The sequence below is a fragment of the Pinus tabuliformis genome, chromosome 4_2 (assembly GCF_031772625.1).
Source record: "Pinus tabuliformis cultivar Carrire ecotype Pingquan chromosome 4_2, CPIR1, whole genome shotgun sequence".
Lineage (NCBI taxonomy): Eukaryota > Viridiplantae > Streptophyta > Pinopsida > Pinales > Pinaceae > Pinus > Pinus tabuliformis.
Window position 1 is genome coordinate 156,795,719 of NC_142304.1, and position 18,883 is coordinate 156,814,601.

The following is an 18,883-nucleotide window of genomic DNA, read 5'->3' on the forward strand; positions in this document are numbered from 1 at the left end:
CATAACACGTTCACATAAACCATAGCAACTACATGGATAATGGATACATGAGACTATTTTTATTTACAAAAGATCCATATTCAGAATACTCACAAGTAACTTAAGGATATAGCTGCAAATGTAACTCAATCTTCCACCCTTGCTTTCAATCTTTTCTATAAATCCTTACTTTCAATGACCATTCACATTTTGCTATTGTTCCTCAATTTATGCCTTACGGCGTTTCTTTTGCAACATTTGGTGCAAATGCTAGTAATAACATTTTGTATTTTTTTAAATGAATGAAGTATAACATATAGCTCGGAAGAAGGTTTCAAATCTTACTTTTCATTAAATATATTTGCAATTTGGGAGCATCGAAACAACGAATCCGATGCTTAAAGTTGACGTAGTTTATATTTGAATTTCCCATTTAATCTCACATACTATTTAAAAAAGAGAAGGATATGACAGATACCCTAGGGAGGGTTTAAAGGTGGTTTTCATGGAGCAGAAAGATGTTTGGGTGAGAGCGCAGAGACACTGAATCTTGACCGATTGGAGTAGTTGAATTTGCAGACGCTGAGAGATGGCGAGCAGACTAGGAAGAAGGGTCGTACATTTCGCCAATTTGCCTCTGAAACTGGTGATGCCTTCTTCAAGAGAAAATATCAAGGAAGTCGCATTCAAGACGATTCCCTCTGCATCGAAGGTAATTAATACCCCTCTCTCTCTTCGATCCCATTTGCCATTTGGTTCGCAGTGCTTATACGGGTAACGTAATGTCCGCTCCAGATTTTTTCTGGAGGCGTCAGTTCGATTTTTCGTGGTGTCGGAACCTTGCGGGCGGCGGTTCATTTTTCATTAGTATTGTTTTAAAGTTTGTATTATGTTTCTTTTTTTCACTTTTTCTATCACGGTCCTTTCCAGTCATACTACTGCATTTGCTTCTTACACAATACTCCCCGGACTGAGAAAGTTTACTCACTAGATTCGTATCCTTTCAATCCTGTTACAGTGCAATCATTTTCCGCTCTTCGAACTAATGTTCCTTTACTTGTGCGAATCCAACGGTCGATTTGATAATCTATACCCTGTTGGGTTTAATGTTAAAACGGCATATCTTCATCTTTTCTCTGAATCTATTATGCACCAAGAAAGATAAAAATCCAACCAAATGTAAACTTCTGGGTGCTTAAAAAATTACGAATTATCAGAAATGCGCGTCTCTCTCTGTCTGTGTATAATGTTGAATCTGACATATCCATTTCATACAGTATTTATCCATATCGGGCTATAGAATGCACTTCGTTTCTCTGGTGCAACTTAAAGTTATTGGCAGCTATCTTATATTTAATTGCTTTGGGGCTGCCTCCAGCAAACCTCTATATCTATAAAATTTATGTAAGTAATCATCAGAGAAATTAAAACAGAGTAATCGTTATCACCAACGAACTTCTTTAAGACATTGAAAATTAAGGAAAAGACATAAATTTCAGTCAAAATTAGTTTGGTTTATTAAGCAGAATTGCATGAACAATCTTGCTGAACGTCGTGGTAGATCTGGGCAAGCAAGAAAGGCTCACCAATTAGAAACATTTAGCTTATTGGGCAACCAAGAAAAAGCTCACTCCTTTCTTGGCAACATCTAAAACTCAAAAAAGAAGAGGGAAATATCTCAATATATTTGCTTTATCTAATAATGTAGTTGATTTTTATTTCATATATTTTGTAATTAAATTAATAAAGAAAATGTTTGCATTGTTTATAAAATGCTCATCTCTCCCTCATAATAAGATTGTGGTATTGTTTTCCAGAACTTCTGTGTTATTCTCTTATTTTTGAATCTTTTCAGATAGGCATGTAGATGAATTGGTATCAGAGCATAAGATCTTGGAAGCCATCCACCTTTTGGAAGATATTTATTTTTTTGGATTTATGGCTTAACTTCTTAGTGCGCCCTCCTTGCTTCAGATCCCCACCACGCATTGTTGCGTGGGGTCATACATTTCAATCCCTTTGGTGGATAAAATTCATGCCACCCCATCCAGAACCCTGAACCGAGGACTCACCAAACCATGATTTAGCCATGGCTCTTCAAGAGCTAATTACGCTGCAGCAACAAAGGTGCCCTCCACTTTCAATTGCCCAAATTCTCGAGCCAAATGAATGGAGAGGTTGTTGATTCATGGCTCCACAGTTTCTACACCTATTTCAAAAAATATCCTGTGATGGAGGAGGACATGAAGCTTCAAATCGTCGGTCTACATTTGGATGGCTTGGCACAAACATGGTGGGATACTCAGCTTGAGAATATATTCTTGGTTGTCGAGCTTGGAGAACCAACGGAGACCAGATCCACACGTATCACATCTTTTGCCAAGCCTTAAGAGAACACTTTTATCCCCCAAGATATATCTAGAATATCCTTGCCAAATGGTTGCAGCTCTGACAACTACCAAATCAATCAATGCAAGCATACATTGGTGTCTTCTGCAAATTGCGCATTCAACTCAATATCTATGATCCAAAAGAGGTATTAATTATCCAATTTAATTTTCGTCAGCTAATGGTTTTTCGTCGAGAAGTTGAGTTGTTTGATAGTACTTACTTGGACAAGGCCTTCATTCATGCCTGCTGTGGAACGTAAAGTGGCTCCTCAAACCCGATCTCCTAAAACCAGAAATGGTCCATCTCTTGTGAGTCCTTCTAATGTGGTCCTTGCCTCATCCTTCATCCAAACAACTCACATGATTATGCAAACTGCCAAACACTTTAAAAAATATGCACCCCAACAAGATTCTTTTGACAGAAGTAGAGCAACCAAATTCCCCTACCTCGCTTGCGCTCTCATCCTCATCACTGCTAATGCAGTTGGCACCTCTATTTACCGGTGATTGTCAAATCAAACATGAGTTGGTGACTTTTTTCCTTAACAATGGGAGTCAAAACAATCTTGTGGCATAGGACTTGGTTCAACGCCTTAGCCTTCCCATTGCTACACACCCGAACCCATATAAGCTCGGTTGCGTCCAAAAGGAGGGCCATCGTCTTACTGTCTCCCAGTGTTGTGCTATCAGCTTTGCTATTGGTCCTTTTCGAGATACTGTGGTATGTGATGTTTCTCCTCTCAATTGTGCTGATTTGTTACTAGGCATTCCATACCAACAAGCCCCACACGCTATTTATCATGCTAAAGATCACCAATACCACTGGCAGCACGAGGGCTGCACTTATGTGCTCACATACTTAAATCTCTAGTCAACCCAACTGTTAATTTTTGCAACTGTGGTAAAATTCCACTTTGGACAGCTTAGATGACCAAAATGATGCTTACATTAAATTCCTCTTTTCGAGAGGATCAAAATGGACCTAAAGATCACTTGATTCGGTCAAGCGGAAGTTAAGTTTTAAATTATTTTATTAATTCATTCATTATGGAATGGGTCGGCCCTAACCACTTGGGTAACTGCATTCCTAACCCCAAGTAAACCCTTAAGACAACCTATAAAAGGAAGCGACCTCAAGCTCATTTGGACACACACTCAAGTTATGTTTTTATTCTTCTACTTTGTCTTGGCTTGCACAGGTTCATCGACGAAAGTCTTCATTGGGTCTGAGATCACAGGTGAAAGGTTCGCTCTAAGTTAGGGTATTTTGGATCTCGGTCGCTAGCATAGATCTGAAGTTTTTTCGTCCATAGTTGCTGGCACTGAGTGGGTGGGTAAGAGGGTGACTTTGGCTCTCTGGTCGCTGGGAGTCAGTTCAGAGGGAGCGACTTTGCCTTCAAAAGGTTCTAGTCTTTGGTCGTTGGCTTAAGGTAGCCCAGGGAGCGACTTTGCTTTGTCGGTCGCTTGGATAACACTACATCAGTGCGACTTTGCCTTGATCGGTCGCTCGGACAGCCTGACAAGGGAGCGACTTTGGATATTTGCTATTAAGATCCATAATCGCAGGCACAAAGACCTCTTAGGAATGACTTTGCTGTTACAGTTGCCCGCAAACTATCTTCGTGAGTGTGACCTTGAAGTTTTCCGTCGCACACAGATAGTGTTGATGATAGCGACCTAGTTCAAATCTGGGGTTTTGGCATCTCGGCAACACTGATATGTGGATTTGGATTTCTCTGCTACAGATTGGTAGATTTGAGTTTCTCTACTGTTATGACAGATCTGTAGATCTGGTTTATTGTTACCTGCTGTTCATTATATGTATTGGGCTCATTGTACTCACTGCTGTAACTTTTTATGACGATCTACTAAAGAAGAAGAAGATTTGAAAGGGTTTCCCCCTTGTGGGGTTTTTCCTTGGTCTTGGACCAATCTGCTCTCTTATGGTTGTGTGCTATTGTCTTCTCTACCACTGTTCCTATTGTTCATTCTTCAGTTATGTTTATGATTGATTATACTGCTAATAGTTGGATGCATTGTTAATGAAAAGGATAAATTGGGCTAAAGTAATTGATACAACATTGAACAATTACAAAATTTAACATGGTATCAGAGCTACGGTGAAAGTGAAGCCCAAGAGAAGACAAGTCTTGAAGCCCTCTTCTTCAGAAAGCAGATTGCTTGATTCAAAGTCAAGATGTCATCCTCTACCTTCAAGGAGCATGAAAAGCTAGGTGATGCATCAAACTTTGTTGCATGGAAAGTCAGATTGGAGATCATAGCCGACAACCATGATGTGCTGGAATATATTCAAGGAAGTATACCCGAGCCTTTAGAAGATGCTTCTGCTACACTCAAGAACAGGTACAAGAAAGGTGAGTCTAAAGCAAAGCAAATTATAGCTGATGGTTTACAGGATCATTTACTTGCTTATGTTGGGAATTTAAGAAAGTCCAAAGATATGTATGACAAGATAATTGGCATGTATGAAGTCAATAACCTAAATGAGATCATTACCTTGAAATATCAACTCAAGGAAGTCAAGATGAACAAAGGAGAAACTGTTCAATCTTACATTATGAGGATCTCTTGTCTTAGAGATCAATTGCAGAGAGTTGGAGAAAATATACCTGATAGGGAATTGGTAATAGTGACTCTTAGAGGTCTCCCCTCTATTTGGGAAACCTTCATTACTACCATCAACAACAACAATGTTCTTCCAACATATGATGAGATCGTGGGAAAACTTACTCAAGAAGAATCCAGATTGATAGCAAGAGGAAGAATTCAAAAGCATGAAGAAGGAGAACCCGCAACATACATCACTCATGGCAAAGGAAGAAGAAAAGTGGAAGTTTTTCAAGGAAGCCCTTCTTTCAAAACTCAAAACGAAAGAATGACAGATCGACATCTCATATTGAATGCTTCAATTGTCACAAGAAAGGTCATTATGCACGAGACTGTCCTAAGAAAGGAAAGAGATCACGCTACAACTACAATAACAAAGGAAGAAAAGACTATCAAAGAAAGAACCGTGACAGAAGAGATGAGAGAAGAAGAGACTCCTCAAGTGACCGTGAAGAACATTATCCTCCTCAAAAGAAACAAAGGGCACCCAGGTATGAAAGTAACACTGCAAATAAATCTGAATACATTCTCATTTCTTCTCTTACTAGTTCTTCTCCACCAGATTCATGGGATAGTTGGCTAGTCGATAGTGGGGCCACTCATCATTTCTTTGGTTATAAAGAAGTCCTCTCTAATCTGGTAGAGAGGGAGACTAAGTTAAGGATAATTCTTGGAGACAATTCTACTCATCTCGTGAAAGGTTTTGGGTCTGTCAAGTTTCAGCTAAATTCTGGGGAATCTATTCTGTTGCATGATGTCATGTATGTACCAGGATTAATGAAGAATCTAGTATCTGTATCTGCATTGGAAGACAAAGGGATGAGGGTTGCCTTCATCAAAGGTAAAGTTCTATCTTGGCCTGTTGATTCATCTATGCAAGATGCCTTTACACTAGGATCGAGATTTGAAGGACTCTATAGGGTCACAGGAAGACCTCTCCTTGCATTGGCTCATAATACAAATTACTTGAGTGAATTATGGCACCACAAACTGGCTCATCTTCACTATGATGCACTTCCGAAATTGAAGAAATTTGTCTCTGGTATTCCTGATGTTCAGACTCAACATGATGGAGTCTGCCCAGGTTGTGGAAGTGGAAAGAAAACAAGGGAACCATTTCCCTCTAGTAAGAACAAAACTTATGACATTCTTCATCTCATTCATTATGATATATGTGGTATGATGCTTGTACATTATGTTGGTGGTCATCTCTACTACATTACCTTCATTGATGACTTCTCAAGAAAGACATGGATATATTATCTTAAGCACAAGGATGAAGCCTTCGAAACTTTCAAGGAATTCAAAGCATTGATTGAAAATCAATCAGGTAAGAGAATCAAAGTCTTCAGGTCCGACAATGGAGGAGAATACATGTCAAAAGAATTCATAGCATTCTGCAAGAAAGACAATAAAAAAGGAAATGATTGTGCCATATACTCCTGAATAGAATGGTCTCGCTGAAAGAAAGAACAAATCTATATTAGAAGCTGCCCGTGCTATGCTCCATGATCAAAAGATGCCAAAATTCCTTTGGGCCGAAGCTACATCTACTGCGGTATATGTTCAGAACAGGGTGCCTCATCAAGCGTTGGAAAACAAGACTCCTGAAGAAATATTCACAGGGATCAAACCTGATATCAGCCATTTTCGTGTATTTGGATGCCCAATATATTTTCATGTGTCGAAAGACAAAAGAAACAAACTGGAAGCTATTGGCAGAAAAGGTACGTTTGTGGGTTATTGTGATAATTCTAAAGCTTATAGAATTTATATTCCTGGTCAAAGAAAGGTCGAAATTAGCAGGGATGTAACATTTGATGAAGATGCAGCTCTTGGAAAAGCAAGAGATCTTCCTCCTCCTCCTACCAAGGAAGAGAATGATGACCTGGATATTCTGGATGGTTCGGTTGCACCTGAACTTGATATGGTTGACGATCCCATAGAGCCTATGGATTTGTTAAATCCTCCTTCAAGTGATCCTCCCTCTAAGAAGAGATCACTGTGGCTTCGCGACACTCTACAGGAATGTCCCCATCCGCAGATCATTCAGAGAAAGGAAACAACCTTGCAGGTATCAGGGATATGTTGCTGCAATGAGTACTATGATTCATGCCAAACCGTCCTCATTCAAAGAAGCAGTAAAAGAACAAGTTTGGAAGGATGATATGGCTGAAGAATATGAATCAATTATGAAAAATGATGTCTGGGATATTGTACCTAGACCGAAAAGGAAGTCTGTTGTGACTTCAAAATGGTTGTTTAAAATCAAGCATGGAAGTGATGGCAACATCAAGAAATATAAAGCAGGGTTCGTGGCTTGTGGTTTCTCTTAGAAAAAGGGAGAAGATTATGATGACATATTTGCTTCAGTAGCTCGATATACAACCATCCGCTCTATAGTTGCCCTTACTACACGTCAGTGATGGACTCTTCATGAGATGGATGTAAAGATTGCCTTCCTCCATGGCATGTTACAGGAAGAGGTATATGTTGAACAACCACAAGGATTTGAAGTGGAAGATCGGAAAACACATGTGTGTAGGTTGAAGAAGGCATTATACAGTTTGAAGCAAGCTCCCTGAGCTTGGTATGCACGTATTGACAACTACTTAATAAAGCTGGGATTCACAAGAAGTAATGCTGATCCCAACCTCTACTTCAAGGTAATCCAAGGTATGCCATTGATTTTGGTTTTGTATGTTGACGATCTATTTTTGATAGGTAGTGAGCCTATGATGATCGAATGTAAGAGGAAGCTAGCCTCTGAGTTTGAAATGAAAGACCTTGGTCTTATGCACTACTTTTTGGGCCTTGAAGTGTGGCAAAAGTTTGGTGAAAATTTTCTCGCAAGGGAAATACATTGTAAAGTTACTGGAAAGATTTGGAATGACTGAATGTAAATCCATGGTCACTCCTATGGAAATAAATTTCAAGAAATTATGTGGAGATGCTGCAGGACTAGACTTAGAAAATCCATCTCAGTATAAACAACTGATTGGGGCTCTGATGTTCCTTGTGAATACCTGTCTAGATATATGCTATGCAGTAAACACTTTGAGTCAGTTTATGATCGAGCCCCACCACTCACATTGGATAACTGCCAGACACATATTGAGATACTTGCATGGGTCAATTACACTTGGCCTGAGATATTCTGTAGGAAATGTTCAGCTTCATGGATATACTGATGCTGATTGGGCCAGAAATAATTTCGACAGGAAAAGTACATCTAGATGTTGTTTTAGCCTTGGATATGCCATGATATCCAGGATGAGTAGGAAACAAAAGTTTGTAGCATTGAGCACAACCGAAGCAGAATATATTGCCGCTAGCATGGTTAGTTGGGGAGCTGTTTGAGCAGGTCCTAGATACCATAGTAATATACTGTGACAACAAGAGTGGGATCTGTTTGGTAGAAAATCCTGTGTTCCATGACAAGTCCAAGCATATTGAAATTCGATATCACTTCATTCGAGATATGGTGCAGAGAGGAGCTGTCAAGCTCCAACACATATCAACAGATGATCAGATTGCAGATATTCTCACCAAGGCATTATCGAAGAGAAAGTTCTCATTCTTCAGAGAACAACTTGGATTGATGGATGTAGCCCCTTCGGATAAGGGGCAGCGCTAATCGAGGACACTGAGCATGCTCTTCCCACCCTACTTGAGCTCCTAGGGTGAGGAATTGAGATAAAGGGCTCCTGGGGTTGAGGGAACTTTGGACAATAGGGTCATAACCTATCTGTTACCCAAGGTTGAAGAATGTTGCTCCCCTATCTTTATAGGGTCAGAGAATGCTGTACCCCTCTTGGTCTTCGCAGAGTATACCCAAGTTGGCATCATACCATCAAGCAGGCCAACTTGATGGGAATACTGCTCCTCGTTTTGGCCAACCAGTTGAGAGTGTACTTGGGGTGTACAACCCAAGTTGATTATGATGCAGGTGTTCTACCATTGATGGGAAGATCAGTAGGCAATAGGATGGGTTGAGATAACATGATATGATTTCGGGTTGAGAGTAAGCTCCTTGATGAGATTTCAGGGTTGAAGGTATATTCCCCTGTGAGGAGAGTTATCCTATTGCTTGGTATGGATGGAAGCTATTGCTCCCCAACATGGTTCCGGGTTGCAGAACGATAGCAGAGATTCCAAACAACAACCTGATGGATAGAGGGTGGTAGACTAAGCTCCCCTCCGATAACAAATTCTTCTTCTTTTAGATCAGAGAAAGTTTCAGCAATTAGAGTTGAGTAGAGATAGTCAAGCATTACAACAACTTGAGAAGATGAGGGCAAGTGAAATTCTCCTTAGTTGAGAGGGAGTGTTAATTTTTGCAACTGCGGTAAAATTCCACATTGGATAGCTCAGATGACCAAGATGATGCTTGCATTAAATTCCTCTTTTTGAGAGGATCAAAATGGACCTAAAGATCACTTGATTTGGTCAAGCGGAAGTTAAGTTTTAAATTATTTTATTAATTCATTCATTATGGAATGGGTCGGCCCTAACCACTTGGGTAACTACTTGGGTCATTCTTAACCCCAAGTAAACCCTCAAGACAACCTATAAAAGGAAGTAACCTCAAGCTCATTTGGACACACACTCAAGTTATGCTTTTATTCTTCTACTTTGTCTTGGCACGCACAGGTTCATTGGGTCCGAGATCACAGGCGAAAGGTTCACTCCGAGTTAGGGTATTCTGGATCTCGGTCGCTGGCACAGATCTGAAGTTTTTCGTCCATAGTCGCTAGCACAGAGTGGGTAAGAGAGCGACTTTGGCTCTTTGGTCGTTGGGAGGCAGTTCAGAGGGAGCGACTTTGCCTTTAGAAGGTTCTGGTCTTTGGTCGCTGGCTTCAGGTAGCCCAGGGAGTGACTTTGCTTTGTCGGTCGCTCAGATAACACTGCATGAGTGCGAATTTGCCTTGATCGGTCGCTCGGACAGCCCGGCAAGGGAGTGACTTTGGATATTTGTTGTTCAGATCCATAGTCGCAGGCACAGAGACCTCCTGGGAGCGACTTTGCTGTTACAGTCGCCCGCATACTGTCTTCGTGAGTGCGACCCTGAAGTTTTCCGTCGCACACAGACAATGTTGATGATAGCGACCCAATTTAGATCTGGGGTTTTGGCATCTCGGCATCAGTGATCTGTGGATCTGGGTTTTTCTACTGCAGATCAGTAGATTTGAGTTTCTCTGCTGTTATGACAGATCTGTAGATCTGGTTCGTTGTTACCTGCTGCTGATTATTTGTATTGGGCTCATTGTACTCACTGCTGTAACTTTTTATGACGATGTACTAAAGAAGAAGAAGATTTGAAAGGGCTTCCCCCTTGTGGGGTTTTTCCCTGGTCTTGGACCAATCTGCTGCTTCTTATGGTTGTGTGTTGTTGTCTTCTCTATTAATGTTCCTATTGTTCATTCTTTAGTTACGTTTATGATTGATTATACTGTTAATAGTTGGATGCATTGTTAATGAAAAGGATAAATTGGGCTAAAGTAACTGATACAACATTGAACAATTACAAAATTTAACAACCTCCTACTGGCAAAGCTTCCATTAAGAAAGTCAATTTACACCAATGCATTTCTTTGTGTTTGGTTTGCCTCGTCAATCGAGACAACCTCACCAACCCTATACCTCCTGCCATGCCTCCACTACAATTTGCAGATGGCTTCAACCAACCCACGGGGCTACCCCAACACGCTCTATTGAAAAAAAACCAATATTATTCTAGGTGTTGTACTTAACAGGGAGGCCACCCTATAACATACTTAAATCTCTCTTCCCCCACCTTTGGCTTGCCATGATTTCTAGCTTTTCTGGAACTCAGAGGCTTCAACAACCCATATTTAGCAGCTCGGGTTTTGCAGGATTTATCAACTCTAAGGCCCAATCTAAAGACGTTTCGATGAAAGAAATGTTGGCCAAATATATGAACTTCTTGCCATCAGGGACACATTCATTGCAACTTCTTGGCAGGTGTTCTGCAAGCATTGCCATATCCAAGCATGACAAGTATCTTACTGAGCTTCTTACTGAACGAAAAAAAATTGGTCCTTTTATACAAGTTTTGCCACAATGCCGTCGACCGCTAACCCAAGAAGTATTGTGGGTAACCACATTGTTGGGAAATTCATCTTTTTTAGACCATGATGGGTTTGAGCGCGGTAGCCCGTTGACTCACGGAGGATTAATTCCAACTAGAGAAGTGGACATGATTGGATGGGCTGCTTACCAATCGGAAAGGTTGAGCATGTTATAGGCGTCCCCTCATGGTTGGCCTGGAGCACCGGGCTGAGGTTCTAGTGGAATTATTGTTTAAAAAAAATCAGAGTTGAAGTTCCGGTTAACAAATATCCTAACTTTAATTTTGTTAGACATCTCCTTCATCCTAGCCACAACTCACTACAACGAGTTGAAGTTGCTACTAAATGTCGAGTTCTACTCAGAGGATAGGGTTCAATTAAAGACCCTTCAAGGGTAATTTCAATATCCCCGGAGGCCATAATGAAGGACAAGCCAGGGTATGAGCATATTCATGAGCCTCTGCACATCTTTGTCGAGGTTGAATTACCTGCAAGTATCATAGATGCTGTCTTACTACAGGCACGAGAGATATTAGAAGAATTGCTGAAACCTGTAAACGAGTCACAAGGTTTTTTCAAGAAGCAACAATTAAGAGAGATGGACATTTTGAATGGTACAACATGAGAAGATGGTTGGTCCATAGTTGGTTCAATATCTCCAGTCGACAGCAGTGAGTTGGGAATGAAAAGGACTACACACCAACAGCCATACTTATCATATCTTGTAGGTCAGAAGGGACACACACCAGTGTAGGCCAAATGGATGACAACAGAAACATTGAAGTGCACTTTCCCTCATTTGGTGAGGAAGCAGGGACGCTTCCCACTCTAAACAAGGAGGAATTGGGCAACCAAGAAAGACTCACCAATCAGAAACATCTAATTGATTGGGCAACCAAGAAAAAGAGCACTCCTTTCTTGGCAACATCTGAAACTCAAAAAGAACATCTAAAAACTTGTAAAGAGGAAAACATCTCAATAAATTTGCTTTATCTAATAATGTAGTTGATTTTTGTTTCATGTATTTCCTTATTAAATTAATAACGAGAATCTTTGCATTGTTTATAAAATGCTCATCTCTCCTCATAATAAGATTGTGGTATCGTTCCTGGTGGGTTTTTGATTGCAGCTGTCCTGGTGGCATTTAATGCTCTCAGGCCTCAGCACCATAAATGGCGCTCGCAAGCCTTAACTCCTCCCCTCCGGCACGCACTCCCATCGATCCCTATGCATTTCTGCACTACGTCTTGCATCCTTGGTTTGATCTCCAAGTGCAGAGTTCTTGTGCCTCATTCAATTCGCATCCCTCTCCCATGGCGATGGTGAATTTTCTGGATTTTTGACTCCCATCTGCACAACCTTGTATTCATATGCCTCTGCCTCTTTCTGGATAACCATTGCTACTCCCTCTGTATCCCTGCTCCTTCTATCATTCTCTGGCTGGCCATCATTGTTTGAGGACGCGGACGAGTAAGGCAGGGCAGCAGCAGTCGTGGTGTCGGAAAGCCTCCTCGTGCTGCTGGATATGATGAAGATTCCACTCTTTTCGATGCAGATATTTCACTGAGCATCTATCACAGGGTCGCCTCACTCAAGGCTGATGAATTTCGGTGCTTGGGTAATGGCAATTGGGCACTCACAAACCTTCTTGCCAGGCACCTAAGGAATCAGTAAAGAGCCAAAGATGCCTCCTCACAGAAAGTCGCTGAGGCAAATGCTCAGACAAGTCGCCTCTGCCAGTCTCTGCGCCAACTTAATCACTTCTTCGACATCTCTTTCCCTCCAGTTCTGCTCTCCCCCTCGTCTTCTAGCTCTGATGGAGGCAATGCCTCCCCTACCACCTCGCCTGCTTCTCTCTCCCCCTCTGCCTGGATGGAAGAAGCCTTGCATCATAGCCAACCAAGTAGGGATCCTCAGGCAGCCAGGCTCCACCAGGTCAGCAGCATCATGGTCACGCTCCGGCCCACCAGGTTTACAAGCTCCGGTTACAGATGTATCATTGTCGAGGAATCTTTGGAAGACGTTGCAGCGCAGGGCCAGTCCAGCAAGGCTCCAGACGACACAGTGACCCCCAAAGGCAAGCATTCTGTCTAACTTGTCCTTCCTATCAGCTCCAATGCACAAGATTCAGGCAACTCATCTGAGGCAAATTTGTTTCTTGACTTGTAGTCGCACCAGGCACCTACTCTGGCTCAGTCCTACTTTGTCTTTCTGGGCAATTGTAATGTCTGTAATTCAGTCTTTCTGGACACATGCTTCAGCTCATAGGTCTCCTGGTCCTAGTTTGTTTTTCTGGACAATTGTAACGTTTATAATTCAGCCTGTCTGGACACAGGATTCTGCTCAGAGGTCTCCTGGTTCTCATATGTTTGGTAGTAAGACCTATCTGTGCACCACCAGAACTGCTATGTAAATTCTGTATATAATTTTTTCCATAACTTCTGTGTTATTCTCTTCTTTTTGAATCTTTTCAGATTCAGAAAAAGTTGACCTAATTTATCAAGCAGCTGAAAGTGGCTTTTAGTTTGTCAATTTCTGCTTGGCATCGATTACTAGCCAGCTTAATTTTATTGGATAACAGTTCCACATGATATAAACTTTAAATACCTTGATTTAATGTATCTGTAGATATTGTTGTGGGGAAGTTCAAGCTTATTGTGCTTCCTAATTTTTTTCCCTACAGATTGAGATTAAGAGGGTGCTGGAGTCTCTATATGGGCTTGAGGTCGAGAAGGTACAGACACTTAACATGCAAGGCAAAAAGAAACGCAGAGGTGGGATTGTTTTTGCTAAACCTGATTACAAGAAAGCATATGTAACCCTCAAACATCCAGTCACCTTGCCACCAAACCTTTTTCCTATTAATCTATTCAACGAGGAAAAAGAGGCCAAGCAGCAGGAGGAGGCAGGCACCATGGACAAGCAAGGGAAAGTGACCCATTGGCTCGAGGATAGCAAAGAAAAAGTTAAACGTGATCAGCGGCAATCAGAAAAGCAGAAGGTTGAGGCTAGCAAGAAGCTTGCTCCTTGGCACAGTAAGCTCTCTTGGAGGTAGAGGTCATGGTTCATGGATAACTTTTCTGGAGTTGAATTTCAATTCATCGTGCTAAGTAAATTGTTTTATCTCCACCAAGCTGTTCATGTTGCTTTATCTGTGTGTGCACAACTGGCGATACAAAAAACTCTCTCAGACATGAGTAACAATTTGATTGTAACTTGTAATAAGTTGGTGTATATCTTAAAATCCATGAACTCTGAATGAGAGATATTCTTAAGTTTTTCTGCATTTGCATGGGACCATGTAACAGTATTAAGTGCCATTCCAATTTCGGCCACCATTTCTTGCTGAAGTTACGATGGTATAGAATTCTACGATGTTAATGATTGTAGGCATCTGTTGCTTGTGGGAAATATTGAAATGCGTATGACATTGGGTATTTTTTTCTTTTTTAATGCGGCTTCAGTTTTTGCTATTCACTGCCAATGTTGCTTGTGTGGTATTCTATTTGAACAGCTTATATTTTGGCATTTGACTTGTGATGTCATAGAAGTATGCTAGCAGATCATTGCACCTCACTGTGGTTATTGATGGATAGAAACATGCATGTGTTTCGATTTGCAAACATAGGTCGTAGGTGTCATAATGCTTAAATTCTTGCAGATGGTGGAGCTAAATTTTATTGAACTAATGTATTTTTCAGAATCAAACTTGTGGTAACAGCTTCTGTTTTAGTTATTTCAGTTAGAAGATACGTCTAATTATATATATTAAAGTTGTTCATGCAGCAATTATTGTCCACTATTTAGAAAATGAAAAGACAACTGCCTAAATAATTTACTGGAAGAGTATATTGTAAGGAGTGAAGAATCCTTAGGAGAGGTGATGTTTTTCTAAATTAATGTCTATCAAATGGTTGAACCAAACCATGGAAAGGTTGATTCTAGAGTTCATATTTGAATTTTGAGTAATCCTGGAAACTTTTTGAGTCGCCTTACAATTTTTACCTGGATATTGACATTATCCTTGTTGTGGGAAGACATTGTTGTCACTTTCTGTTTGTATGAAACAGAAAATAAGTTGTGAAAAGCTACAATTCAATAAATGCAATACCCCAAATTTTTCCATATGTAATTTATCTTTAAGTGGTAATGAATATGATTTGTATATATGTCTTACTATGAAGAGCCCTTGCCAAAGTAAGATCTTTACAATCCCCAACCAATATCATGGCTTGCAAAACTTCTTTTTTCCAACATTGTTTAATGAATGTTGGATCCCTCAATTGGGTCCCCTGATGATGGGTGGAGTGCCCACTTGAAATGTTGGGAATGTTTCTAAACATGAACATAGTGCATATCTAGAAATTTCACTACAATTATGACTTACTGTGTAAATCTACATATTCAAATTGTCTAATGAAATTGCATTACTATCCAATGCCATGAATTTTGTTGTCCATATATTTCTTAAAGTGTATCCAATGAAGAAAACTTATAATAATATAATAATAATAGGTTAACAGAAAGTTGCTCTATCGACCCTTAGTGAGATTTGTATTAAACACTATAAAGAAGCTTGTTAACTTCATTTCCACCATAGTCAATTACATTGATGCTCTGTTCTTCTCGAGAAAAGACTCATTCTCATTACTAATTTTCTTATCATTGTTTAGGTCTATGATCAGGACATAGGTCCAAACTTATTTATGTTAGATTACGTATATAAGGCCAAGTTAGATGATTGGCACGAGCTTACTAGAGTGGCCTACAGATTATAATCACAGGTTTCCCTTAAACTTGTACAAAAATTTCAAGTCACAATTTCATGTTTTTGACTTGCAATCACATGCTAACTACTGGATAGTGACCCTCCAAGAATGTGATCAAACTATGTTATGACGTTATAAGTTCTTTCTAGGTAACAATCACAATTAGGTCATCATTTTATGTAGCCAACATTAAAAGTAGCATTTTGTAAATTCCTCTATCAATTGCATTTATGCAAAAGTGGCAGCCCTTGTGATCTTGCAATTTGTAAGCTGCCTATCATAGTTAACAAGTAGTTGTACTTGTAACAGCATGGGGGGCAATAATGAGAAACTGATAACCTAGAAATTCACTGCGATATATGTTAATGTTATCAAAATCGGACTAGTGATTGCACTAGTAGACCTCCTGAATCAAGAATTGGTCGGAATTGGCCCAAAAAACCGATTGACCAAAAGTATATAAAATATTCAAATATATATATATATATATACATGTGAACCCAAATCATTTATACATAAATATGCAAAAGTTCTCATTTAAATAACAAGCTTGCATATAACTGAAGTAAAACTTAGCGCAATACAACGTTGAACCAAAATACATCAAGAAACAGGCTCTAAATGGCCTTTAATGTCCAAAAATAGGCATGATACTAAAATACTACAGCTACAAGTGCTAATGGCTATCATCAGAATCATCCTCATTCTCTTGATCCTCATCTGTAGAATGGGCAGCCTTTAAGTCTATAGTGGGATTTCGGCTTGATTACCTTGGCCTTGAAAGTGGTGCTTGTGATATCTCTCCTTGTGGAGCTTGTGGAGGTGGGTCCAAGTTGAACCAATAAAGGTCTTCAATGTTAAATGCTGGTGTTCATCTCTCCACAACCCATTTTGATGTTGGATCAAAGTCACCCAAAATTATGTTGCTTGATTCGGAGGTTTTGTTTAGCAATTGGTTACACCTCAACCTAAGGTTGTATTGAATATAAACCATGTCATCCAATCGTTTATGCACCAAATGGTTCCCCTTCTTGGTGTGTATATGTTAAAAAACATTCCAATTCCGCTCACACCTTGAAGCATTGCATGTCTGACTCAATATCTAGATTGCAAATTTTTGCAATTCAAGGCATTGGCTACCAAATTGTTGCCACCAATAGGTTGCAAAAAGTGTTGAAAGCAAAGAAGTATTAACAAATGGCTTTGAAACTTGGACTCAACAATTGTAGTGAGTAATATAATTTGGAAATTTTGACATTTCTTACGTGGTGGATACTTTGCTTTACTTCTTATAGCCATACACATGCCAAACGTATCGATACTCATTGAAATTCAAGAGCCGATATGTATATATTCTTAAATCTTGGGATCTGGGAGATTGAGACCATGTGATCAACATCTATACAATCCCTCTTTTACCTCCCCATCAGCTTCAAAATTTGTAATGTAATGGTATTTTCAAAGTTAAAAATAAAAAAAATATTCATCAGTTAATTTTGAATGTTTGGCAAAGTTTTTTTTTAATGAATGCCAAAACTTATAAATTTTGAAAATCATAATTACATACCTTGCATTTAAGTAGTAGTCAGTTGCATGTAAAGGTCTATGGAGTTGTTTGTTCCATCTTCAATCAATGACTCTCCATAGAGGATTGTACTTTTGCCTTCAATCTCCATAAGATAACTTTATTTGCTCTCTGGCCTAATCCATGGCCTTGTAAACAAAACTCATGGTAGGTTTATTACCATCCATCATCTGCAATACTATGATAAGAGACTCACTAAATAGAACAATCTCTTCTACTCCCATCCAAATTTTTTTTGTCAAGCACTTGGTCAACCATTTGTTTCCCTTCAACCTTTCTGCTCCATTGAGATTCATTCCATTCATCACAAGAAAACATCTTTCTCAAGTTGGATTTTTATTAAACAAGGGATTGCAATGAACGAAATTTGTTGTAAATTGTGTAATCACTGATCAAACAAGCTCTTTAGCCCCAATGTGCTTTCTTGTAAGGTTCAAAACTCATGAGTGGTTGTAGATGTACCTAGTTATGGATTTTGTTTGTTCACACACATCTTCACCCACTCAATTTTGCTATTATCCTCAAGCATGAGGTCCAAACAATGGGCTGCACATTGAGTCAACCAAATGGTGGTGTGTTTTTCCTTTAACATCCTTTCAATTGCAACATACTTAAGAGGCATTACTTGCGATCACCAGTACAACATTATCTACCCCTATCTCCACAACCACCTTCCATCAATCCATCCTTTAAACATAATTGTTTTCCCTGTTTTGGTCCATAATTGCTTGAACTCTATGATGTACTCATCTATTCTTTGGACTTTATTTTGTAGAAGTGGTCCCTCGATATAATGAAAGTTAGGGCCTTTGAAGCCTGTCCACATGAAACTATAGCATCAATCATAAGCCGAAAATAAGCAAAATTAGTGGCATTAAAAAGCATGTCTACATCATACCACCATCTAGTAATATGCATTCATATGCAAACTCCTTCATTATCTTCTTCAATTTAGCTTCAATGGTGGGTTGAGCACCAAGGGTGGTGTGGGGTACAAAGAAAGAGGCAATCTTTTTATATGACCTCTTCATACTAGTTGAACTAGGGCCAAAATTATCTTTATCTCCAACTTTAGCAGGAAAACTATAGGAATCTTCAAAACTAAGCATACATCCTTCACCTCAGGGTCACTAAGAGCAACATCATCTTTCTAACTTTTTCGTGTCATTTTAAGTCTTTCGTTTTTTCCCTTCTTTGCTTGGTGGGATTTAGTCAGACTTAAAATCTCTGCTTTAGGATCATCAAAAACTTGTTTACAACTTTACAAAGTTTTACTTGGCCTCATCAATGTGCTAGGTGTTCTTTATTCCTATCGATCCCCCCAACTTTAACTTTTTTTTCACAATAGTTGCATATTTTTACTCCATGTTCATCTAAATGGCAATGAACCCATGCTGGATCATTCTTGTTTGTAGGGGCCATGGTAACTTTTAGAGCAAG

The 18,883-nt window shown here is 39.7% G+C and overlaps 1 protein-coding gene and 1 pseudogene across 1 annotated transcript; both read left to right on the forward strand.

Moving 5' to 3' along the window:
- The first annotated feature begins 355 nt into the window (after nucleotides 1–355).
- On the forward strand, nucleotides 356–14,542 carry LOC149168667 (uncharacterized). Its single transcript, XM_089426952.1, has 2 exons — nucleotides 356–691; nucleotides 13,773–14,542. The coding sequence occupies exons 1-2, from the start codon at nucleotides 569–571 to the stop codon at nucleotides 14,142–14,144; spliced, it is 495 nt and encodes a 164-aa protein (XP_089283078.1). The 5' UTR covers nucleotides 356–568; the 3' UTR covers nucleotides 14,145–14,542.
- Nucleotides 10,358–11,983, forward strand: LOC149168668 (KH domain-containing protein At4g26480 pseudogene; annotated as a pseudogene).
- Nucleotides 14,543–18,883: the final 4,341 nt, after the last annotated feature.